The sequence below is a fragment of the Helicoverpa armigera genome, chromosome 9, assembly GCF_030705265.1.
Source record: "Helicoverpa armigera isolate CAAS_96S chromosome 9, ASM3070526v1, whole genome shotgun sequence".
Lineage (NCBI taxonomy): Eukaryota > Metazoa > Arthropoda > Insecta > Lepidoptera > Noctuidae > Helicoverpa > Helicoverpa armigera.
Genome location: NC_087128.1, coordinates 11535325 through 11562772, shown reverse-complemented (window position 1 = coordinate 11562772; position 27448 = coordinate 11535325). Strand labels below are relative to the sequence as shown.

At 36.4% G+C, this 27448-nt stretch overlaps 1 protein-coding gene across 5 annotated transcripts in view; it reads right to left on the bottom strand.

Annotated features, from left to right (window-relative positions):
* The window catches only part of LOC110369723 (protein outspread), a 252489-nt gene that overhangs the window by 52495 nt on the left and 172546 nt on the right, over positions 1–27448 (bottom strand). For all 5 annotated transcript variants that reach the window (XM_064036195.1, XM_064036199.1, XM_064036196.1 and 2 more), the window contains exon 3: positions 8253–8318. In XM_064036195.1, coding sequence (XP_063892265.1) covers positions 8253–8318 — 66 coding nt within the window. The remainder of the gene's footprint in view (positions 1–8252; positions 8319–27448) is intronic.

Below are 27448 nucleotides of genomic sequence, written 5' to 3'. Positions count from 1 at the left end.
GGGTCCGCTACGGATTTGACGGTTAAACAAGATATCTACAGATAATATTATATTATCTAATAAAGCTTTGCACAGATAACGTTGTTATTTTTAATCTGTGACTTTTTCCCGCGCGTGGGAGCTACGCCGCCATTGTTATGTCACTTTAGTGTCAATAATAATTATTAAAGTTTCACTTTCGATTCTATTACTACACAATAAGATGTGTTTTATTGAATTACGATCGCGTTGTAAGCGGGGAAATTGAGATATTACTTGTCGTGTAAATAATGGTTTATAGAAAGTTTATTTTTTGCTTGATGGTGTCTTTTTCATCTTTATTCTTGTAGGAAAGATCAGCTGATTTATGTAAGTTTGTATGATATGTTCACATTTCGTTAATTCCCACATCTCATTACCTTCAAAACAAATAATTATGTGTGATTGCGAAACAAATTGCAGGAAACCTAGATTTGAGTATAACAATTATAATTTTTTACGACTTCACTGCAAGGCTTGCTGTAAACTTGCCGAGCGAGTACGAACGGATGCGTTTGCGCAACTGAGACCGAACGGCGTTCTAATTACCTTCGGCTACTTCCGCCGAGGCTCGTGATTGGTGACAAAATTAGTGGGCTAGGTTAGTGATTCGAAGGATCTAGGCAATTCTGTGTTGTTCACTTTCATTAGTGATATAGTGGCTCCTTTTATAGGAGTTGGATTGTCGATATCGATAAATCTTGTTCACATCCTTACCAATATTGTATTGCGAATGTAATTTCTGCTTTAGGTATGTGTTTCACGGAAAAACGGTTGAACCGATTCGGACCTTTTGCATTGAAATACATATGTATATTATAATCGTCGGACAGTTACAAGAAGTTCTTAGACTTTAAGGGGAACTGTGTGAAATCACTTGTAGTTAGGTATTGTGCCGGTTGTGGATTACTCTGCTAAGCCATAAATAATCTGCTTTAGTCCCTAAAACAAGGTTTACAGGGCGTGGCTGCTATGTTCTTAACCTTTAATAAACTCTAACTAAACGCCCAAAGCGTTGATTAGAGATAATGTTATCGTGAGTGCTAATTCTTGTCAAACTATAATTATAAAGACACTCCTAGAACTAGATAATACGAAGGGACACATCCCTGATTCGATGAATCAAGCGATTTTTAAAATCAACTTAGAACCTTTATGATGAGAAATAAAACGTGTCAACTGATTTAGCAAACGTAGCATAAGGAGGCTCCGTCGATAAATAGGATAATATCTAAAACTAAAAGTTTTTTTCAGTTGGTCCCGATCTGCAATTCCCGAGATTAGCGCGTTCAAACAAACAAACTCTTCATCTTCATAAAATTTGAAAAGGTGACATGTCACAATCGTCAACAGACTTCCCACTTATATTGGTGTCGCATAATTCTCAAAGCTTATTCACAAGAATTGTGAAGATGACAGAATCAAGATAAAATCATTTTCGGATTACATTGCAAAGGATGTTTTCACACAGCCATCACCTACTTAACACAAGTGGAACAAGACATGGTATGTAGGGTAAAAGTCAATTGTTAAGTCTATGACGAAATTTTTCTCCCAACAATTTTCTATTTCTCGCGGAATGGCACAAATCAGCGCGATTGCTAACGTGGGGGGTTGCATCATGCGCCGGCGCCGGGCAGAGTTCATGAGATACGCGATCAGGTATCGATGTAACGATCATTTATTTATGATTGTATGGCGAATTTATTTTGTAATATTGAAAAAAATACTCAATATTTAAATCTATGCAAATTTTAGGTGATCATGTACCCATCCACTTTCATTTAGAAACAATGCATGTCCCCCCTCCTATTTTGCCCTCTATTTCCTAATTCCTACGCCAAAAATGGTGTCGGTGTTGTCTAAACAGCCCTTATAGGGCGAGCACACACGGAAGCGCAGGTGAATCGGCGTGTGGGTGCGGCGTGCGCGGGCGCATCGCTTGCACAACGCGGCCGCATTCCGCCGGCGGACGCCGCAGCGAGTGCACGCATTCAAGCCTTGCTAAATTACATTATTGATTTTAGGAAATTAGTTGGGTAAGTTGAGTACTCTATGGAGAATATTTGATGTGAGGTGTGTTTGTACAAGACCTCCATATTTTTTTTTTACCGTTAATAATCATGAGAACATTTTGACATTTGCCGAAATCTATACCTTAACAATATTACAACCGTTACGCCATACCCACAAGTACACAACAATTAAATAATCTTCAATCTCTTACACGGCAAAATAAAAACACGGGCCTTATCTTAGGCATCGTGTACAACAATGGAATGCATTAATTGCTCGACAATTACGAAAATGATTTGTAACAGATAATATCGGCTGGCCCACTGTTGGGCGTGGGCGATAAACAACAAATAATTACTCGAGATAATTCTGTGAGACATTCGCGTATTATTCCCCTACGGCGGAATTAAGTAGCAACAACTTACTGTTTGAGTTATTCGTACTTAAAATGTCAGATTTAAGTACTGTACAAATTGAAAACAGCAAAATTGAAGCTGAGAGCTGAGCTAACAACAATTGCAATACGACATTTTGCTTAAGAACTTTTGACTACGCCTAAAAAGGGACGAACTCTTCTAGGCAAAGTAAAGGTTCATACACACCCAAACTCCTACACTGCCTAGTATTAGTAGGCCAGTGTAGGTTAACTTGAAATCGTCTCATAAATATTGATGCATGCGTCAACGGCTCCTACCTACCTGTCCTAATTAACACGTCATGTACGACTGGAATGCTAAATTATACTATTTGTTATGGATTTATCTCCTAGCCAGGTAGGCATACAAAGTCCTACTCGTAGGCCAAACAAGTCATAAAGCTTGAGATAATCTATGCTTAATTTATTTGTGGATTCTGAATTGATAATCTAGGTATCTAACAAGCGTGTTATTGTTAATGGTGAGCTGTACATTATTAATTATTTGTTTATATTATTTGGACAAAACTTACATATTCTCTCAGTGACTTGACTTGGCAAAATAAAACAAAAGAAGAAAAAACGTATTTTGACACCTTATAAAAATGTATGCGATTTGACCGCTATTGTCGACTACATAGTTGAATGACACACTTAATTTAACCGTCGCCATATTTCCTACTAGTAATTCCTAGTGTTTTCAGTGTGTATATGCCTTAACTCTTTGGCACATGCGTACAGCATAGGCGATGTGATGCAAAATCTCTATTTATTTGTTCACGCAGAGATTTAATTTGACTCACTGGTTGAATGCTAAGTTGAAACGTAAAATGTTCTTTAGGCAGGCCTTTGTTCTAGGCTTTTATAAAGACAAAGGAGTTTCAAGAACATAATAGGTACATTGATTAAAGAAAACATAATTATACTTCTTGCAGAGTGGGATAAAAATTTATATAAGATTTAGTCTTTAAATATGCCTTGCCTTATCAACTATGTTGGGGTTGGCTTCCAGCCTAACCGAATGCAGCTGAGTACCAGTGTTTTACAAGGAGCGATTGCTCTTTCGCGACTGTTTAAGACTAACATATTTGACACACGACTAGGCAGACGATGCAACTTCCAGAAACGACCGCATCCCAAGAAGGCTTGATTTTCAAAGTAAATTTAGATCAATAAAACCAGGGGTTATTGCAATATTGCGAATAGCCAGAGCATTCGGTATGGTCGTGATACGTCGTATGGCCTCAGCTAATCCAATAGACTGTGGGGCTTCGGTGACGCGGTATCGATCTGCTGATGTATTCGCGATGGAAAAACTACGTAATGTGGCGAAAACTATTATTGAAGGAAATGTTTTGATTTCGGTTTTTATCCAAGGAGCCAAATAGGGGTGTTGTAAATTTGACCGTGTGTCTGTCTGTTTCGGGATTTTAGTTATTACATATTTACATTATATCTACCAACTTAAGTTATTAACAAAAAAAAAAACTTAATAAAAAATTGTCTGTCTGCTTGTTTTATTTGCATGTGTTAAAACCAAAAAAAAAACGGTGAAAGCCGTTTTTGGTAGAAAGATGCATACATACAAGAATGTCGATGTCGTGAAGAGAAATAAAAAAATATTTAAGGTACTTTCAATCCAAGTCAAAGTATTTTAATGTGAAAAGTTTCTCATTTACTTGAACATTTCTTATTTTCATTTCCAATCTCTTTCAACCTCCTTCATTCATATGATACGTAGAATAAATTGAAAACTATTCCAGGAAAGTCTATCTAAAGCATCTATCATCTGGCATTCTATCTTGTTTACGACCGTAACAAAAATGTACGCGAACGATAAATTATATGCAATCAATAGAACATAATATTATTTAACATATTCATTGCCGTAAGCCATATTCAATAAACACAGTGTGTTTATTCAAATTCTTATTTCTTATTTAATTGCATATTTCTTCTTTTATTTTGAATCTGTAATAATTAAAAAGTTTGAATTTGAACGCAGCCGTTTATGTTCCGATTACAATTTCGTATTTCGTTAAATTTGAATGCAGCTATATGCTGAATTTTTGGTACATCAAATTGGCGCGATTTGGTTTTTTAATTGGCGATTGTAATCTGTTGTTAATTAAGATTTTTTTCACTTTGATGCAAAGTCTTTAGAACGACATAAACAAAAAAATCTGAACTGTATTTTTGATACATTATTTGAATGTTCCTTCTATGACAATATGAAGTATGAACCATTCTGTATATAAAATCTAGTGAATAAACTGGGCCAATAAAATAACATTAAGATTAACCAGCCCACTATTGTTTTATCATGACTTACTATTCAGTTCCGCGTTACTATTATATGTAATAGAAATATGATTTGTTTGCATATCTTGATGATGAACCGAAGTTACTGTGGGCGACAAACAGTAGATATGATTGAAGATAAATATCTAAGGTTGTATGCAAAAAGGACATTTACATTTTATATGTTGTATGAGGATCACTTCCGGAATCATGCAACTTGAAAAAAAGTTACTCTATTTTATTGTTTATTATTAGGGGGTAGACAGAAATATTGTGGCTGATAGGATTCATAAATAAATACGACATTTGTCTCCAAATGCCATAATTTCAATTACTACACCAATTGCTTAGTGTATTATGGTGTCTAACAAAGATTGTCTCATAAAAATCTATCTCAAAGACCAAAAACTAAACATACTATTTAAACAAACATGATAAATTCGAGCCGCCATTTCATATCCATCAAGTTAAAGAAGCCATTTATCGTCCATCCTGCTGCTATCAGGGTCTTATGGCCAAGATAACAGGTCCGACGGTGTTTAGCTGCAACGGTACACGATTGCTGATGATAAGGCCTTGGTATTTGACCACCTTGTTAACTAGGCGCATGAATAAAAACTGGCGGCCATGTTGGTTGGGTTGGCTCTGGCTGGTTGTTTTTCGCGCTCGTTTTTAAATTTCGAATGTTCTGTTTTTTTTAATGTGGTAATTGTTTTGGAAGTGTTATTTGAAATTTGAAAATATTGTCTATTATTTTTTGTTGTATCCTTATTTGAATTTCGAATGTGTTCTTCGAGATATTTTTTTAAAGAATAGTAAATGATTGAAATTCATGTAGCCAAAAAAGTTTGTTGTGTTCTTTAAGATTTTAATACTTAAAAATAATTAGATAAATAGCTGTACCTACGAGTATAATTTCAATTAATGTTACTAGCGTAAAGGTTTTAATTATACAGCCATTTATTCAGTTTCTGTCGCAAAACTTGTCCAAGAGTATCCATAAAACGACTGTAAAGTTAACCTTAACGTTAGAAGGCAGTTGTAAGATATTACCCGCGACCACGGTAACCGGGTTTTCCTATACTTATTGACTTTAGCCATTTGCATGAAAACTGAACTAACTGTAATGTCAACTTAATGTTTTCTTTACAAATAGAATTGTTAATTACCATAATATTTGTGTGTAAAAGCGTGTAATAGGCGGTTTAAAGTTTCTTGATTGGTTATGCGTGAAAAGAATGGCAAGGAAGCAGTGAGTTATTAAGTAGGCGTAAGTTTTCTTATGAACAGAGTAATGAATACGTGAGATAAATTGATAAAGATGAAGATTTCATGTATAGCTATTAACTTTTCGTAAGAACCTCTAATAGGTGTATAGAACCTCTATAGAGTGTAGAAGGAAAGGCACTCAAAGTTAAAGTTTGTCATAACTTTAACTTTGAGTTCCTTTCCTTCTACACTCTTTTATTCACCAACTTGTATCAACTTTGTAGAGGAGGCATCATAACTTTTAGTCAAAAATCAAAATCAAAATCTTTTTATTTCACATAGGCCTTTGCAGGCACCTATGAAACGTCACATTAGTTGTACGGTTCCAAAAAGTCAGAAAGGAAAGCTTGGCAATCCGTCTCCACTTAGTAAAACTCTCTTAAACACAAACCAATCAATACTTTTCTTACAAGTGAACAAACGCGTGTAACTTTAAACACTTAAGCAGCATTAATATCCCGACTTTCCCCATGGGCTAACGACTTCCTTATATTTTAACTCTTGCGCATTGCAAATCTGTCGGAGCTCATGGTAACGAGCTGGCTGCGAACTACTGCATATAGTTTAGAAGCTGGACAGAAAAGATTTAAGTTTATTTTATGATTATTGAAAGTTAAGGTAATTCTTTCATTATTAAAAATGCTGAAAATATTTGGGTGATGATGATAATATATTCATTATATTATGTGTTTAAACGTAGGTATTTATTTTGTGGTTCCGGTGCGTGGACACAGCCAAAAGTAGCTTCTGTGATATTTGTCACGTCTAACAGTTCCTGAACCGGAGAAAGACCGCTAAAGATACTTCCCCGAGACAACCTATGTAAAGTCACTCATTAAAACACAAACCAATCAAACGTAGCACCGATTAAGTACGACAAAACATTACAAAGTCGCGAAATCACTTAACACCGATTCTAAAGTGGCCAGTCTGTTCCGGCCCTTATGCGTCACATTGACAGGCTGGCCCCTTTACCCCGAACGCACTGAAATATCTCCACCAGACGAACTGATTCCGTTGCTCCACATAGAGATTAGTTTATAGCCCCGACACTAACGCGCATTCCACTACGATTGCCTGATAAACATCGCAACAGTGCCCCAACTATTGTCAACCGCAAAAATTAAGGGTGAATAACCCAACAACCATCCATCGAATTTTAGAGTCGGGATTTCACACCTTAAAAGGCAAGCTGTATTTCAAGCTTCAGAGAAAGCCATCCTAGTCTTCCTGTGTTCATTGTTCCTGCTAACTTTACATTACGCATCAAGTTTTTTGTCTCTGTCCCGCAGCACGCAGTAAGCTATATACGGCGCGTATTAAAATTCATGTACTCACTTGAAATTGCAACGACGCCAATTATTATGAATATTTATGAGTGCCGGAGAAAAATGTGAAAGATTTGATACTGATAAAGCGAGGTGCCGATGAAACCGAGTCTCTTGCGCTCCGGCTTCACTCCGTTACCGGTTTGCTGATGTTTGTTTTTGTAAAACGCTAATATTATACGTGGATGAATTTATTATTGACAAAAAACGAGGCATAACGCTCGGTGTGTGTCGGCATAATTATTGGCATTTTTATTTTGTTTTTATTGCTTTGGAAAAGTTTATGTATGTATAATTACTACAATTTTATCTTAGCGCCCCGATTCGCAAGGAGCGGATCGCTTTCTTGGTTTTATACTTATTTTATCAGGACATCGATTAAAATGTGAGTGTTCCTTAACAAGTTTCTAATCGTGGTTTATAAACGTTTGCAAAAACCATAAAACTGAGTAGTCCAACATAATTTTCCGCATGAAACGGAACCAAATTAGGGTTTTATCTATCGGAGGACGAGTCGCCAGTATTTCTAGTAACGAGTCAATTATTATCCGCGTTACCCTACTCGGTTTCAATACAGCCCTGTAAGGCGTTAGACAGCTCTGAATTTGTTCAAACGATAGATTAGTCTGCGCAAGAAGCGAGTATTTGTAGTAACTCGATATAAAAGTACGAGGAAACGATTACAACTGCCTTTTTAGTCGATTCTCGGTAAAAAGTCGAAAGCGACGGTATCGATAACAAGGTACTGCCTTATGTGATTGATGAAAGTTATTTTAGTTGTAGCCTAATGGTGTTGTGGTTGGGTGTCAGGGTCGTTAGTTTGAACTTGGGTGTGAAGATTATTTATATTTATCGCTCGACTGTAATAGTCGGTTGGTTAGTATTTATGAGGCTTCGGTACTTACGTGTTCGTCCAAGGAATACGTCAGCTCTCCATCGTCGTATAGGACGAACCACCTCCGCTGCCATCTCTGTAACAAACAAAAACTTTTATGAGATTGAGGAAGACATTTGACGAACGATACACGTTCTACGGCAACCGCAAAGTTATACTATCCAATCTGTCATTCCAAACCTCCTTTAAACTTTAAAATATCTAAACACTGGCAACTTCCAAATTCGATTTTCAAAAATTAAAAGAGTATCACCAGAACCTGTCAACCACATTCATATAACCACGTCAATAGCACAAACAATCAAGATTTCATCTCCAACAAAACATTTGATACTCGATACTAAACCAAGATACGGTATCAGAGCTACATTGAACAATTAATGCTAGTCCAATTAACCTATTAGCTTAACTGATGCCTGTTCCAACGTACCCCTGACTCAGATATCGAATGCTTCGGTGTCTGGTTGCGTGAGTCATGGGGTAGGGCTGTCAGTCAGCCGTGACGGGATTACAGGTCAGGGTTGTATCAGGGGTCGCAAGTGATTTTAAAGGGATATTGACATATTATGATGATGTTTTGTGGTTACCCGATAATGTTTTTGGATATGTACCTAATGCATTTTTCTCAATTGTTAATATGTTCGCGTTTGATCACTGTGACGATATGGTCGAAGATGAAGCTTGCCTAGAAGAACCCAAATTTTTCTTTTTTTTGTTTATTCTATTTAGAGCCTTGAATGAATGATAAAATATTACTTATCGAAATATGTATTACACGTTTACAGTCACTTAAATTATGATTCTACGATTTAAATTAGCTTTAAGAACTACATATGTAATCTATATCTATACCATGTTGCGAAGTAATATTCATAACCTTTTTGTGAAAGCAACAGCCAATGATATTATCACTAACAACGTAACACGACAATCGATAGTCAATTCCTGCTCGCCTTAAAATAGAACACGAGATGACACTATAATGTCACAAATCTTGTTCGCGCTGAACTGAGCCTTTCATTTCGTGTAGTAATGTTCACTAAAATGTCAAACTATATCGGAGTGCGATCAACATAATTAGGGCTTAGTTCTCTGCCACACCTCGGGAACGATGCAAAGATATCACACCATTCAGCCTACGTGACAGTTTGCACGATTTGTGAACCGAGCGGTAATTGGGTGGTTTACCCTGCTGTGTTGCTATTTAGATTATTATTTTTTGTTAATGGACAACTTAAAGTATTTTTTTAAATTAAACGATAAGAGTTCGATCAGCTTGAAATAAGTTAGAACCCAAAAGTTGCAACTTATCAGCCTTATGAACTCTTAACAGGACTATTTTATCGAATGTTAGAGTTTTAATAATAATTAATTACAAAAAATCTGGTGTCTTAAAGGGAGATTTACCCGTAAAGGGCATAACTTTAGATCTCACTTTCCCTCCAGCTCATCTAACCCCAAAAATAACTAAAAGCCAAACATGATGCAACGTACGACAAATTCCCGCATGCAATACGAATGCCGTGAGAAAGACGAACAGACAAACAGTTTAATTGTTAGCAATTAAGTCGAACACGGTAAGTAATTGGTATTAGATATGTGCTCGTTTTGCAATCTGCGCCGCTGATGTTGGCAATACTGCTTTTTCTGAACCAGTCTTACCAATAGCGAAAATAGATATAATTTCAAAAGACCGCCAACGAAGAGTTTTCATATCAAAAGGAATAATGTGGGCACTTTTAAAGGGAGGAATAGTCTAAACATTAACACAAGTACAGAAAGCAGATCTGTCTCTCAAACATTTATATTAAAAACCATAAACTGTCGCTAACGCCTTGCATGACGTATTATTGAAAACAGATTATACAGTTCCTTACAATTGGAGTTGAACGAGGTACCAAAATCAGTATTAACAGACTCCAACTTAACACAGTATAGAATAGGCCCAACAGGGACATCGTTCATTCTAAGCTAAACACAACTTAATTTGTAAACCAAATCGGAGTTTCAAGTAAGCAGTGGGCTTAATGGTAACTTTACATCTCTAACGTAGGCGGGAACGCAAATGCAACAATCTCATTACAAGTAGGATGCATCAATGTAATACATAACTCTACTGTTGCATAGTCTTTACAAAGTCTTCATCTGCCCTGCCATTTCCCAACTACATTTTTTTAACGACGTCAAAAATCGTCAAGTGACCCCTCCCGCTGTGGGTTAGCAGCGGTGAGAGAGTGTCAGACTCTTACTGACTAAAAACCGTCCTGTTCGGTAGTAGGCCTTTATGTACCAGGGCCGAACTCTTTCAAACAATCCCACAGCCCCGGTTCCCAACTACACTACACTAGGCTTCTCGTCTAATCAAATGCTACATAGCTCTTGCCAAACTTCTTGACCATTTGACACTAATTTAAAAGCACAGTTAGGCATATCTTGTCCAGGCTCCTCGGGAAACTCTGCAGCGTCTTCCATGACAGTCCAAGCCACTATAAGTCTTGGCCAACGAACCATATTACTGTTATAATCAGAGTGACTGTCTGACCTATTCATCCTCGTTTCTGGTACATGAGAGCCCTTGATAAGACTGGTTGTTAAACTGTCTGGGTTGTGCCCAAGATCGTCAAGATCTACAAATGAATGCCCTACTCCACGGGCCTTATTAAAAGTAATAAGTCTATGGCTGTTGGCAGCATAATCTAACAAATCATATATTCATTATTCAGATCGTTTGGTTAAGATTGAATTATTTCTGTTGTCTTTGTTGAGGTTTGTGTTACAGTTAGTAATGTCCTGTTTTATTAACAGTTTATGTATAGTAAAGATAGGTTGTTGTTTCTCAAATAAGCATGTTTTGGCTCTTATTTTTTGCAGAAAAAATACTCTATCCTACATGTCTACATCTCTTCTTCCTGCCCTGTTCCCAATTTTATCGGGGATCGGCGCAATATGATTTTGGTTTTATTTTCTCTCTGTCGCTCGTCATACTAACGCTTCCTTCTTATGCATGTCATATACTCTTAGGTATAGACTATACAACCAAATATTATCCCTAGAGATTCTACCAATATTTTTGGCTTCAGAAACAAGCCATTAAGACCCTCAAATTGTCATATTATTATCATCTATCTTTCTTTCGTCTAAGCTTTTCTCAGCCAATATCCCCTTAAAATACCGCCAGTACTTATATTATTAAGTCGTCAACGCCACGTGGGTCCCACTGACCTCAAACTCCTATCTGTTATGAATCAGAAACGCTCATTACTAACGATACGTAGGTTCCTGGCTTCGAATGGAAACTTCTTGGAAAGTGGGATACGAAGGGCTTGTTAGAAAATGTGGTTGTTATGTTCTGTGTGGTTGATTTGAGTTTCATGGTGTAGTATTATTTTAGAGATGCGGAAAAATGCGTAAGAGTGTCAGAAATTGTAATAAACATAACATGAAAAATATGCAATATATATTACAAGCATATATATATATATATATAATACGCATATATATTATATACAAAGTGAACTTTTTTGACATTACCAAAGCATATTTCTTTTAAAATCGCATGCAATACTTTCCAGGGCAGAAAAAACATTGTCAAACTTGTCATTTTTAATAGCTAAGCATCAGGAGAAATTGCATAAAATATCAATAAGGATTACCCCTTCAATTTTCCAAACAAACTACGCCTAACAGCAGCCTACTTCAAACCTTCTACTATCAGAGAAATTATTCTAAATTCCTTGTAAAACAAATCTCCAAGCTCCAGAAGCCTGTAACAGGGCCATAACCTCAAATACAATCTCTTTGCAATCGGTTATGGGGTAGAGCTGCTCATTATTCGCGTAGTTACTACTTAGCTGCGCGTGCGACGGTCACTGTCATTGGAAAGCGGGTAAAGGTTTGTGTTGACCGATAGGTATTTTGTGTTTATTTTGACGTTTTATTTTTTGGGATTAAATGGTTGAATAGTAAAATTATGGAGACATTTGGGTCTGTGTGAAATCTTTTTTGAGTTTTAACTTATTTTTATATTTAAGTACAGCATAGGAACATAAGATTAATCAAATCTGGCAATGCATCTTTACTTTATGATGCTTCGTTACTGATTCTATTAATTTATTTATACTGCTTTGCACACATGGCAGGAAAAAGAAAACAAAGGGCCCAATTGACCAGAATATGTTTTAGAAACCTACCAAATAAGTCTGACATCAAAATACAACATACAGCACTGCCCTCAAATAACCAACAAGCGGCCCTACCCACTCCTACCTCATTGGTCTCGGAGGACAATCGTCAACAATCGCAGTCTACCCTACGGGGAAAGTCGGTCGGCCAGCTAATGGCACTGGGCTGGGCTGATACACGCCGATAAGATACCCATTATCTACCGCTGCCGTGTGCTCGAGGTGTTAACATGAACTGACGACAAGGGCGGCGACCTTAGTGTTGCGGTCATAGACAATGTAGAGTGAGAGCTGTCAAAAAAACGCGGGAATGTGATTGTCATTTTGACTCGGTAAGGCTTTATTTTCGTCCATTGAAGAGTCGAAAGGTGATATATCTATAGATGGTGAACTGAGACGAACTTGTTTAATGAGCAAAAATTATAAGATCAGAAGTAGGTATGCTGATCTTTGAACAACATATCAAAGCTTTACTAAATGACGCAAAAATTACACCTGCAATTGCAATCAAATAGAAATAAACCATCAAGAATTCAGATCTGCCATCATTAATTTATTTACCAATACCAACCCCAAGAATGCCTTTCTATCAAATGCGTTCAAATTGAATGTTTGGAACGCACGCACGCGATATCGACCAATCAGATCACAGCTCGGCGGCGAAGTGCGATCAGAACATATGATTGCGCTATCAAAATCGTTCTAATGAAGCATTCAGTATTACTGGCTTCATATTAAGCAATTTCCGCCGGTTGCTTTGATATTTTTTAGTGGCAACACCGGTCAATTAACAGGAATGATTTGGTATTTTGTGCACAAACTTTTAATCTTAGCGGGCATCTAAAAGGATGTTTTTTATTGTTACAAATACTGCAAGGATTGATTTATAACGAAGAAGCTTAGATAGCTGCCAATAAGTTTTGAATGCCGATGATTGATTACATTATTAATACTTGGATTCGATTTTATGAATTGAAATGCATCAAAACAATTTTAATGATGTTTTTGCTGTGATCGCAATAAACTGTATTTTTGTTATATGTTACTCGTCAAAAGTACAGTTACAAAGATTACACACAAATGTCAAATAGCCTGTCAAACGTTAGGCGCGAAAAACAAAGGCAAAGGAAACTCGATACGGCCTTTGTTTGCAAAAACCGACATCGAGCATAAGAGCAAAATGCAAATTCAAAGTGAAAGTATATCTGCTATGTTCTTGTGCGTATTAAAATAATTATCTAGCTATTACAAAGAGGTCGCTTGTAGCTACAGATAGCAAGAAAACTAAAGATGTGATCGCTTTAAATGATCCATTGTAAAACGATTTTTCACACTGGCAATCATTACAATCGAACGTTTTTCTTACTTAATAATTGTAAAAGTGAAACTTTAGTGAGATGTTAACATGCGATATACCGCTGTTTCCATCAAAGTAACATTGGAGAAATTCACAATAGACTTTTACATGATGTGAAATAAATACTGTACACACTGTTTTACATTATGTCAAGATAAATAGACTCAAAAACGTTCTTTTCCATATTTACTTAAAAAATAAATGAGCCTAAATATATTTAGCAACGCGAGTCTTATTTACACGAACTCGCAAACAAACCTCAATATAATTTGAGTTTAAATATTTGTTCGAATGTGTGTTAATTTATTTTGCTGTCCGTCCGCACGTCGCGGGGTGCCGACTGACCGACTACGAATTTCTGACTCGATTGATCGTTCATCGCCAAAACACTGGATCAAGACTGATCAAGTGCGCTTTACGTAACGGTTCACTCGATACATTAAGCTATCGAGTCGCAGTTGAAATCGAAACCAAAATCGATTACAGCGACAATGAATTGTTTAGTTACTTAACTCATGTATTATTTATGCCAGTATTTACGATACTGTATATATTAATTTCGTAGCTATTGTCAGTTACCTGCCTTTTATGGGAGTTTAACGTACAATTGTGTTAGAAAATATTTCTTTACAGTAAAACCTGCACTTGCCTATTTGGAGACAAGTCGGTGCTTACCGCCGCTATCTTCAGTTTATTACGCCATAAGCATTATAACCATTACTGTTTTCTTTAGCACGCTTTTACTACCTCAGGGAATAGATAAACAGCTGATACGCTAACTTTATGCTTCCCATATAGAGAAGGAAATTATATCAATAAAACGCTGAGAATAACTAAAGATAAGAATAATATCTTCATCTTTATATTAACAATTTAACAGACCACAAACTTGACCTGTGATCACGTTGCATAATACTTAATCATGTACTTTAAATAACAGATTTATGTTTTCAAGGATAAACCGCCCAGAGTTTTGACATGCTATGACCTATGACCAGTCAAAAATCACCGCCCATCAATAAAATATTTTTATTCGCCATTTTTTTTCTAAACAATGAACCTCGATTATCAATGTTTTATTATAATAAATATCAGGTGTTCGTAAACAGCGGGGCGTACTAATGTGTGATTGTAATCGAATCGAATTGACCATTATTTATTATGTAATCGTTCACACGAGTAGACAGGCGATAATTCGACAAAGAGTGTATCGATTATTCGATAATTCGACAAAGAGTGTATCGATCGATGTTGGTGTAACTCGATTTGTCATTGGTATCGGGTGCGTTCTGATTCTATCATTCTGTTTACCGACCAAGGAGAATAGAATAGAGCTTTATGTGGAACTTTAATTGCAATTTTGTTCTAAATCTCTCCCAAAACAAACTGCCTGTATATTTTCGTGATAAAATAATTAATTTTCAAGTCACAATATCTGAAAGACTAAAAAATAAAGAATCTCGATATAAAGTATCAAGATTTTTTTCACTGCAAGACGTCATGTATAACAACAGTGAGGGGCACATCCATCAGAATTAATTAGTGTTGTGATTGTTAAGTCTTATCTCAGCACAGATACTAGTGTTTCGTATGTACTCGATTGTTCGCATCGATCATTGTTCTAATCGATTTTTGTGTCAACCGATGTATCGAGAATGTAAGCTTGTGCGAGGTGACTAGATAGATTGCTGCATTGTATGGGGTGGTCTTGTAAAACTTTCGTTGGGAGAATTCGATAGCGGTTTATGGGATTTTTTTAAACTGTAACCTGAACAATGAAACTTCAGCATAAGTCAGAAGGATTTCAGAAAATTGACAAGCTTGTTAGGTGATGATGGTTTTCAGGCCACACGATTAGAGGGGAAAATATGTTGTGAATTATCGGATATGTATTTTTAAGTGTTGTGTGACGTTGAACTGGAAATCACAGCATACCATAGACCAAGCCTATAGCAGAGAACGATAAACCAAAAATGTTTGATTGATAGATAGATAAAGAGATCTACGGCTGCCAATAGGCGTGCAAACTATTTCTTTAACAAATGATGCCCTAAGGGGCCTATTTAACAGACAAGAGAAATGTTAACTATTAATAGTCAGGGAATTAAATGTTATTCATTTAAGACCATAAAATTGGTTAGAGCAAAATAGGCCCAGTTAGCAAGAACATAAAAAGTGACTAAACTGAATCTTTTTAAGAGGAAGAAGAAATGATGCTGATGGAAGCTTGAACGAGGGTCCAAAACGTAGATTATATTCAAACAAAATTGTTGTTAAGTTCTAAAAGTTGACAATTACAACTTTACAAGTCATTTATTTCTAGATTTCCATAATGAAACAAGGCAGCTAATAAAATAGAGAAAGATTAATCAAATGTCTAAACAAATTAATAAACTATTAGCACTCACTATGTAGCACGCCATTTTGACGTCACGCTATACAGGACGTTGCAATTAATTTCAAACAATTTTACGAGCTGTCAAAAATGACAGCTGTCAAAAAACTAAGTTTTTTGTTCTGACCACCCAACTGTGTGTATCGTTAGAAGTACTTTGATGATTTTGATGGGTAAATTAAAAGGTTTCTTTTCTAAGCGGGTTCATAGCTGCGGGCACTGACAGATTAGTGAGCTCTTTAATCACTAGAAGTCCGACAAGCCTCGGGTTGTAATCTCAAAAATTACTTCAAAGATTCTTGCCGTTATGTTGAAAAAGCTCTATGTAAAATTACTGAACTTTATAGAGAAACTTGAATTCTATGGAAACTTTAAACAAAAATTACATACTAGCCATAGCCCAATTATGACTTTCATAGACCATTTGGAGTATCCTACGCAATTTTCTTTATTTTTCTTCAGAAATACAGAATAAAGCTAAAATATCAACCTGTACATGGAATTTTGATGGCCATCCAAATTACACGGTCACCATTTTGCCTCCAATGTGTGATATTAAACTGTTACTGAACGATTTCGGGAATCTTAAATAATTGCACATTCACATTAAAGATCCCATTTTGATCCTTATTTCCTTAAATTTAAGAGTGATTTTGGATTTGGGTTTTTAAGGAAATGTGCACACGTGTGTGGCATAAAAGTAAATGATACAAAATGGCGGTTTTATTACAGTTTATATTGTGAACTTTTTGGGAACAACCTTCTTTATGAGGACAAATTAAACGCGTCGACATTGTTGCTGTGATTGAAACAGTTTCAGCCCGTTATAGCTTTTATTTAATATTTTAGAATCGAATAAAATTACTTTGTATGTTTTTATTTACGTTATAATAAAATTATGAGTTATGTACGTAAAAAATGTTCACCGTCCCTAATTGATATTATTTGTCAATTTATGAGGAGCTTTTCATACTCGCAAATCAACAGATAGAGAAGAACTGTAAGAGAATCCAATTCTGGGTTAAGCTCGCCATTGTACATAAACTGTCTGTATTATTTTTATATATTTGTTGTTAAGTGTGCAATAAATAATAGTTTGTTTAAATTCGTCGTAGGTGGCCATTTCTCAATCACGACAAACCACCAAAATATAATTTAAATACATTCTTTATAACAACAAACGGCCACTTTACACATAATTCATCATGCAATGTCGTTGCCCTCACAAAAATTCGGACATACCATAGGCGGCATAGTTCATCGTTCACGAAGTCGGCTTTCGACACTCGTGTAATTACTCGCGAGTTTTTTTTAATTACGACACACTCCGTAAACGCACACACGATATTTTAAAAAGCTTATCTTTTGACAGCCCGAGGTAATTTGAACCCTAGCTCCTTGTTTTAAAGTCTAAAATGGTTTGTTTTAGTAACTAATGTAGATGTTATCTATATGTTTCTATTGCACGTATGTCTGTTTATCTGTCCGTCGATCGTCACTGTCACTTTGGTAGGAATACAAATGTCGTCGCGGTAAATGAGTTCAAAGTTACCACGACCAGAATGGCAACGTTATTTCGTATGTTTCGTTCATGACAAGTTTAACTTAACAATACTATTAACTTTTATAGTTCACTTGCTGTTTTCCCGCGGTTTCCATACCGCCCTTACTGGGATAAAATATAGCCTAGATGATACTTAGGAAGAGTAGTGTATGCAGCTTTCCAACAGTGAAAGAATTTTTCAAATCAATTCAGTATTTTCGGAGCCTTTTTAGGGTACAAAAAATGTTTCCTCTTTATGAAATTAGTATAGATAATGTTGACTGCTTCGTTGGTCTAGCTAGATGTCGTAAAAAAGTTCAATTATGAATACTAAAAAAGGTCCCGTTCTTTCTCTTCGGGTAGAAAGCCCTTAAAAGGCCGTTATTACGAATTAAGTAGCTTTTCCACTTCATAAAAATGTATTTTCTGACCATGTCAAGGAAAGAAAATTTAATACAATATTGTACTTAGGTACTCCAGTAAGACTAACAAGAACATAAGTTTAAATAAAACTACAACAAATTCAAACTAGATGAAATTCGCCATAGCTAATTCTACAACTCAGTTCTTTGTGAATTTACAAAATCAGTTTCACAACTATTGTGGTACTTATTTATTTACTCTGCACGAAAACAATGTTCTTCGGTGTTTAGAATTGGTCCTTAACTAGGGCTGTCAATTAATAATTATATTCTAATAAGTATTATAAAGATGAAAAGTTTGTTTGTAGGGGCTTCAGGAACTACTAGAGCGATATGAAAAAATATTTCAGTATTAGATAGCCCATTTATCGAGAAAGGCTGTATATAGTGAGGCCATATGGTGTTAGATAGGTCGTTTATCTAGGAAGAAGGCGGTGGGTAACATAGCTTCTTCCCGCACCCGGTTAAAAAGTAGCCTATGTCCTTTCTCAGCATAGTATGTAGTCAGTCAGGCTCCAGAATATATGCGAACTTCACTCTGGATCGACATGAACTTTAAATATTTAAAATGGTGAATCTGAGGTCTCTACCAAAACTTAATTGAGAACTATATTTTTATGTCTAATTTGCCTGGGCAATACAAAAATTTTGAAATACAGAACTACCAACCCTACGACAAAGGCGCGTTCCGAATAAGGAGCGAGTAACATGTTTTCATCATTTAGTGACGCAACGCAACGCAAATGTCATTGCAAATGTTTGGAACTTGGAACGCACGTGTTTAGTGATTGATAGAACTACGGCAAATAGCTCAATAGCCTGTTATATTAAAGTATTAACACTTATTTCATGTGCTAAATGTTTGTAAGTTTGTTTGAGGGCTTGGCAATGCTGAAATGTACTATTTATTATATGAAGGAGTAAGTTTATGGTGGTATTATGGTAGTAGAAGAAGTTATAAGCGTATGGTGAAATCTCAATGAGGTAAGGTTTACGTAAAAATTACAATATTTTACATTTTATTGTAAGATTTGTGTAACTTAGGAGTTATTCCAACCCTAAAAGGTTGGAATAACTAAACCCGACGGCTACAACGTTTGCATTCATGAATGATAGATAAGCAAGAAAAAACACTGATTAAAATAAAAATAACCGCGTGTTTATGTTTAGCATAAACAATTTTACTGTGTAAATGTTTTACTGCAAGTGCTAAAATATCGTTCATTCAAGCTCGCACACTCAATTCATTCACTATTGCAATTCATACAACATACATATCATAACAGATATAAATGAATCAAGATTCTAAATCAAGTTCTGACTGCCTGTAAAGCACGAAGTTGATTCGCTTATTATAATCTAGTACCTTTCTAATTAGTATATAGTTGCTAATTATAACATCTTAATACATTGTAAATGGTAATGTAATTCTGTATGTTACGCTTTCGTGGTTATGATGTTTTGGGTAGAATTTAGTACATATGGAGAGAATTTGAAATTAATTAAATTATTTATTCATTCGCATTTGCTTTACATAATATGTTTTAATACTATTTATAACAGTTAATGCGTAATAAAATCAATACCCCTTATGATATTTTTTCAAAAATGAAAAAAAAAAAAATATCTTGCACATCAAATTTTACGCATTCGATGACAACCCTGTATAGGTCGTTTGTCAAAACTCGCACGCATAACACAATCGGCGTGCGCTTGCGCAACTGCCAAAACTAACAGACATGGCCGACCCTTGCAACACGTGATTGATTAAAAAGTTTACTCCTATTGTCTCTGGTACAAAGGCCGCCTTTAATTATGGGAATTATTGCCATGGCACTAAAACAAATGTCAGATGTAGGTGGGCTAGTATTGTAATACGTAATTCTAAATAACATTTAACACTATTGATTAAAGGTTACAGTTGTATGTGTCAAATCTGACAGTTGGCATGTCTTTATTTACGTTCGTATAGGCTGAATAAAGCCTATTGCTAAATGCTATAATGCTGATAGGCTGAGAGTGAATCAGCTGTTACTAAGGATTTTACTATAGCATTTCTACAGGTATTATGCAGACTTTAGCTTAAGAAATACGGATGATGCGGTTGCTAGCAAAATCATCATTTGCCTAGCCTTTTCCCAACTTTGTTGGGATCGGTGTCGAGTCCAGACGAATGCACCTGAGATACAGTGCTTTACAAAGAGCGAATGGTCAGGTCACCCAGTTACCTAGGCAACCTGACATCTCTTAGTAACTGGTTGTCAGACTTTCTGGCATCCAACTATCCGAATCACATCCAACGTGTTTCGGAAGTTCCAATTCCAAAAGGTCACGCGTGTCACCAACTGTAGCACGGAGGTCTTTTGTCATACAGAGGCAGTTGACCCTACAGGCCGGTAATGACAGCCAAATTCACCACACAATGAACTCCGCAAAAAACCCGACAGCGTCCGATGGCCCGCGACAACGAACTCTCGAATAAGCCAAATTAGTCGACTCATAATTAGCGAAACAATTGAATAGTCGATTCGATACGAGTGTTAAATAAAGAATCGACTATTGTTTGAAGATTTTGGGTATTAATGTTTTTATTAGTGTTAGGTGTGGTCTATATACCGTTTGTTAACTCTAATTATTTTTCAAAGGTATATTATTTGACACTATTCGTTTTCCGGCGATCTTTGATGTTTCCTCTTTATTACATTACCATAGAATTATTGATTTCTAAAGATATGTTTTGTGTATCATGATGTAAACGCCCACGAATAATGTTGCCATAAATAACCAATAAACAGCTTGTCCATTTAACTATTACCTAACTAATTTACTATTTTCAAATATGTGTAACTATCAGTTACCGGTTACAGTTGCCCAATGACTGCATGCTACGTGTAATTGAAACCAATTTGAACACATTAACATTTCTAATGACATTAAAACAGTCGTCTCTATTCGATATATCGATTAACAACATTAGTGAGGCGTACTAATCGACTATTGTACCAATCGATTTGATTTACTCGGATGGGAGTGGGAAATTTTAGATTTGATCTGGTTTCTCCTCAGAAAGCCTATGGGATTATATTTTATAACTTTTATGGTACTTACCAGCTAACTATGCTACATACATGAGAAGATTTTTTGGTGTTTGTTAAAAAAATAAAAGTCAAATCTTTGTGGGCGTATCTCAAATAGAGCTACTTTTCAATGTATATTTTGTGTTCATTTTACGGCTTAAATACCTCTAATTCTACATGTTTGAAGTTAGTTCCAGTAATTAAAAAATGGAATAACAAAGACGAATTCACGTCGTAAAATCTTTTGTGTATCACAGTGGGCGGAAAATCACACGACACATCACTTCAAAAGCCATCTCTAACGTAATGTCGGCTAAAATCAATTTGCTTTTCTAGCGACACCCTGCGTCTGCGCAAATACGACACGCCACACATCAAAGGGCTTACATACCGAGGTTATTTGATCTCAGCAGTCTACAACACAAATATTTCCATAACTGAACTGTCTAATTAACCGCAGGTTTCCAAGAATGAATGAAAAAACAAAAGCGAAGCGCGAAAACTCGTCGAAAGACGAATTCAAATTGGGGTCCAATTGGAAGTGCGAAGGAACCCATTATTTCGGTAGCCGAAACAAGAAAAAGGATGTTATTAACGACCCTACCGATTTTTTTATCCATCTGCTGGAGGGGAGAAAAAAGGTTTTATGGGCGCATCGCTGCGCTTGCGCACGTGTCCTGTTTTTGCTGCGGTTTCGCTTGCAGAATTACTAAATGATACCAGACGGCTACTAGCTACATTGTTGCTAAACGTTGCGAGTTTTATAGATCTTGAAATATTGAATGTTCAGTAAAAACAAGATTATGACAGCATAATTATTCGTTGTATCATTCAAATTCTTGTATTTACTCATCAGCCAAAGCCCATACGTTCACATCGGGGGTCTTGGCATAAGTTTTTTGCAGCTATTGATCAACGAACATGTTCTCATTACCATCCATATATTTCAACGTCCACCACTGCCAAATATTTCACTTGACGTTGTGACTGATTGCTCTCATCAGGTCCGCAGGCATCTAATTGTGCATTGACCTTAGGGGCGACGTGTTTTTATTGTACCTCAAGGTGGTCCTTATAAATGAGCAGAATTCAGACAATCCTGTTTTTGCCATACATGCTGCGAATTCATCTCGACTCGTGCCGATGTCCTGCATCAGACTTATTAAGTGTTATCGGGAGACAAGTCTATCAAACGACAGTGCAACTGGTACTTTAAGTGTTCGCGAAGATAAGCTAATTGTGCCGTTAATAAGAACAAAGCGATCTCGTTACGGGAACGTTATATGTGGTGATACATTCGCGATAATTAAAAAAGATAACGAAAGAATTTCTGTATTCCAACCTTGTTTGCGACAACATCGAGACATCGACTATTAGTATCTTAGCGAGGGTATCGTTGTCGGGTGAAGAAATATCCGGGTTCAAAGTATTTAACATAGCAATACACAGCAAATGTCAAGAAAGGCATTCGGGATCGTTTCGGGTCGTAACAATCTGAGGCCGGCCGCTGTTCTTAATTGTTAAACTAATAATAAACAGTTACCATCTTTCCAAAACGGCCATTCAACTCTAAAACCAATTAATCAATTACAAAAGCAAACTATGTGATTACGAGAGAAAGCCAATTTCGAGCGTACATTAATTGCTAAGTACAAACCACAAACGTGATCTCAGTTTCAAATAATTAACGTACGAGTATGTACATCGCGTGCTGGCTGAGCGGCTCCGGCCTGACCCCCGTCTCTGATGGCGTAATGAAGGGTTTTTATTAAATCAATGTCAGAACTCCATTAAAGCCTGGCCCCCGAGATGAGTCCGCGCCATCAATCAAGATACGGATGGACACCCAAAAAAGAGCCTGTACTACGTTCCTGGACGTTGTTTACTTTTTGGGACAGGATTTAAATAGCTGTTTGGACAAGTTTGTGTTTGCGGTCGTCAAAGCACAGATCCTGGTCGGTCAGACGTATTTTTGGGTCGGAATAAAGACTTTTAAGTGTAAAAGCATGTTGGTTGTGTTTGAAACAAGACAGTGTGACGGGTTGAAGGTAAACAAGGGTTGTCGGGACGGAACACATTAATCCGGTCGCGGTCGTGGTAGTTACGCGTAAGAGAACGGCTGCAGATAATTAATTACAGTCCTTTGATGGGATCTTCGCGCTTTATTCAATGAGGGTCTGTTGAGAAGATGGAATGCCTTGACGTATCGCGTTCGCTTTTATTCGTACAATTCTTAATCTCGGTGCTTCGGCCATGTTCGTGACAGTAACTTTTTTGTTCTTGAAGATTAATGAATCAAACGGCAAATGTGAGCTGATCGTGATAAAAACCTGGAGCGTGTCTCGTGTAAGACGAATAACTATAAACAAAATGATCGTAGCAAGCCCTCCCATGATCAGGTTCAAATTATGGGATTCTAACACCCATGAAATATAAAAAGAAAATCATAAGAAATAATTTCCTAACCCATTCGGCTGGACAAAGAGCCATCCCGATTTTATAATTACACGGTCGGGATTTGAAGGAGAGCACCTGTACGCTGTTCGATTTAGGGCGCTCACGGCGTGTCCAAACGCAGCTCCATCAAATTTTTCACCGCCCACTTTTTTCTCTTCTAATGACTATGATAATACTTTTAAAAGGATCAGAACATTTAAGGGAAAATTGTAATGTCCTGTTGCAAGGGATCAAGCCGAAGGAAGCATTCCTTTGATATCTAGTTTTTGAGTGTTTCCGATAGAAGCGTGCCATGTTCAAGAGATTCCAGATGGACAAAACCAGTTTGGAATTTTTGGAGGACATGCCAGAGACTGATAAACTCTAAGATGTACTGGTTGGAATTCCTGTTTTTCTATAAGGAAGTTTAAAACGGCCTTGGCTCATTTACGAGTACAAACGATGAGACCAGTTTTATTAAAAGTTGGCCTATTAACTTCGTATGAAGATTTTTATGTAAATGCATAAAAATCTCGAATTTATAGTTATTGTTATAAGCGAATTTTATACTGATCTGCATCCTTAAGTTTCTCGTTGAGTCTCCACAATTAATTCACAGTTGGCGTCAAATTACCTGAAACAAAAGAAAACCTTTATTAGTAAAACCTTTATTACTTGGAACTGGACAAAAGCATAAGTACAATTTAACTACTATTATGAACGCTCCCACTAATTTAAGAGATACTGTCATCAGAAATAACCTTACATTCGGAGACGCACATCCCTTAAAATCTAAAGATACAGCCCACAATCTTGAGCCGGTAACAAAAAAGGAAATAAACAAAATCGTCATCAGTCAGGCTCAAATAAAAAATGATACAGGAGCCACGGAGGAATGTCCATTAGATAATATCGGACCTGTCCAAAATGCGTGACAGACGACAAAAAATGTAGTTAGGGGATAAAAATGAGGTGGACAAAGGCTGCGTGTCGAAGAAATAAAGGAAAACATAAGAAGTAATCATAATGTAGCTTTACCCATTACGATTTGATTGTTTCGGAGGGCACTGTAGGGCCCGAACATCTTTGGCAGTCGTTACGGGTAGTCAAAAGCTGGTAAGTCTAAGAACCAGTATTGAGTAGCCCGGGTAACTGGGTTAAAAAGGTCAAATAGGCAGAGGCTCCTTGTAAACAACTGGTGATCAGCTGCATCCAACATAGGATGATGAATATAGCTTTAAGGATAATCACGAAAACAAAAGCTCAAAATGATTTAAAACAAATGAACTTAGAAAAACCTCCCTAAAAACGATCCTTGGAGACGCGAAGAGAAAATGAAATTATCACTTGCAAGATCATGTAGCTGTACTCCTTTTAACAATAATATATTTATCAAGGCTGTTAAATAAACAGTTGACAATCAAGAACCTATTTACGTGACACCTTTCAAGGCTACTATCCATACAGTTGACAATATCGAGTAAAATAGTTCAATAGACTGATACAATTGTTTTGAAAGCTATATCTCATTGAATAGCGACACATATTATTTGCCAATCGGTTTCGTCAGATCAGTTGACATCATGCGTCGAGTCGTTGCTAAACGGGGCAGACGTTTACAACTCATTACCATCTATAGTAGATTATATTTAGTGGACAGAGGCGGTCAACGCTTTGATTGAGATGGTTTTTGTGATGCAATTTATCTAGTAAGTTTAGAATGATGACAGTGTCGCAGATTTTGATGTTACACGTAGGCCTGTTACTCCACATATAACAATAAACACGATTTGATTTGATATATTTCATAGTATATGTACCTTACAAGCACAATCAACCATCATTATCATCCTCTTACCCTTATCCCAATTCTATTTGGGGTAGGCGCAGCATATTTTCTACTTCCATACTCGTCCGTCTGTCGTCATTTCACAAATAACATTCTTTCTAACTATCTACACTGTATTATTTATGCTGAAAGAAACCTTGTCATCTAATTTTTCACGTGTATTCAGGATTTTAATTTAGATGACATTCCCAAAGATTTAAATTGAGTAGTAGAACAGTTATATTGAGCTATATGCAGTATTTTTCAAAATGCATCAGATATGTTGAGCATCACTGATGCAGATGCTGAAAAATAGAGCATGAACCAGTCAAGGTTTGCGCACGCGCTTATCTGTTCATCTATGTATGTAATTGGCAATATCGTGACCCAACTGTCGTTGTTTATATATCTATCTAATATTGAAATTGCATTTGTGAATGCATTGTTTGAGTTTGAGAGCTTTATTTAAAGTATGCAGCAAAAAATGTGCATGTATTGTAAGACCATTTTGTCTTATATGCTACCGTTTTCTATTTGAAAAAGCCTGTAAAACGTATGCTTTTTTTCAGGTTAAAAATGTACCATTAACAAAAAAAAACGAAAAAAGGAATAGACATATTTGTAAATGTGAAAGTGAAGATTGAATTGCGGTGTAAATTCGATCAATACAAACCACTACTAAAAATATTGTATTTGTATAACTCTAAAAAACTCCTGAGCATATATTGAACATAATCATGTAGTTATTTCAAATAAAAACCGCAAAACAAACACTCTCTCTTGCGGTCTAATTTAGTTTTTCATCCACCACAAACTATATGAAAACCAATATTACATAACAAACAATATTATTACTAATATGTACAAATAAATAATAATGTCTGTTTGTTAGGCCCGTAATGACTTTATTCTAACGCACATGTGTTTTTGGCCTATGTAATAAAGTACACAACCTACCTCTATATCCTTTGTTTTAGTTGTACCCTTAATGCTCCGAAACAACTGAACCGACTTTAAAAATTCTTCTAATGCTGGAAAGCTACACTCTCCCCGGGTAACATAGGCTATATTTTAACCCGGTACAGGCAGTAGTACCATCGCAACGCGTACAAAACCGCGGGCAAACGACTAGTTTCTAATCATTTTATCTGCTCACTATGAATGGGCAAAACTGAACCAATTTTGATGGGGACTTTCAGTGGCACATACTTGATTTCAGAAGTAGCATAATGTACTGACATAATCCTCCTTTTTATAAAAAAAAAACTTAAAAACCGGCCAAGTGCGAGTCGGACTCGTGCACGAAGGGTTCCGTAAATTACAGTTAAATCAACCTATCTCAAAAACTATAAGAGATACTTTGATCAAACCAAAAATCGTTGAAAGAGTTAATAAGCATGCATCACCTCTATTTTTTTAGAATTTTATACCCCGTAGTTATAAAAATAGAGGGGGGGGGACATACTTTTTACGACTTTGAGAGCTGATATCTCAAAAACCGTTCACTTTAAGAAAAATGTTTTTTAGAAAACTTTATATCATTTTAAAAGACCTTTCCATTGATACCCCACACGGGTATGTACATCGAAAAAAAAAATTTCATCCCTCAGTTACATGTATGGGGGGCCCCACCCCCAATTCTTTTTTTTACTATTTAGTGTCATATTTTTGTAGCGGTTCATACAACACATATTCCCAACAAATTTCATCACTGTAGTACTTATAGTTTCCGAGTAAATCGGCTGTGACAGACGGACAGACGGACAGACGGACAGACGGACAGACGGACATGACGAAACTATAAGGGTTCCGTTTTTGCCATTTTGGCTACGGAACCCTAAAAAGCAAGCGAATCCGCGTATACAAACTAAGCAGTTCCTAATAGTATCGGGAGCGCGCCGTGACTTGCGCACGCGTCGTTTCACGCACCGCGCACCCTTGCACTATGAACCACGCTATAATTATCA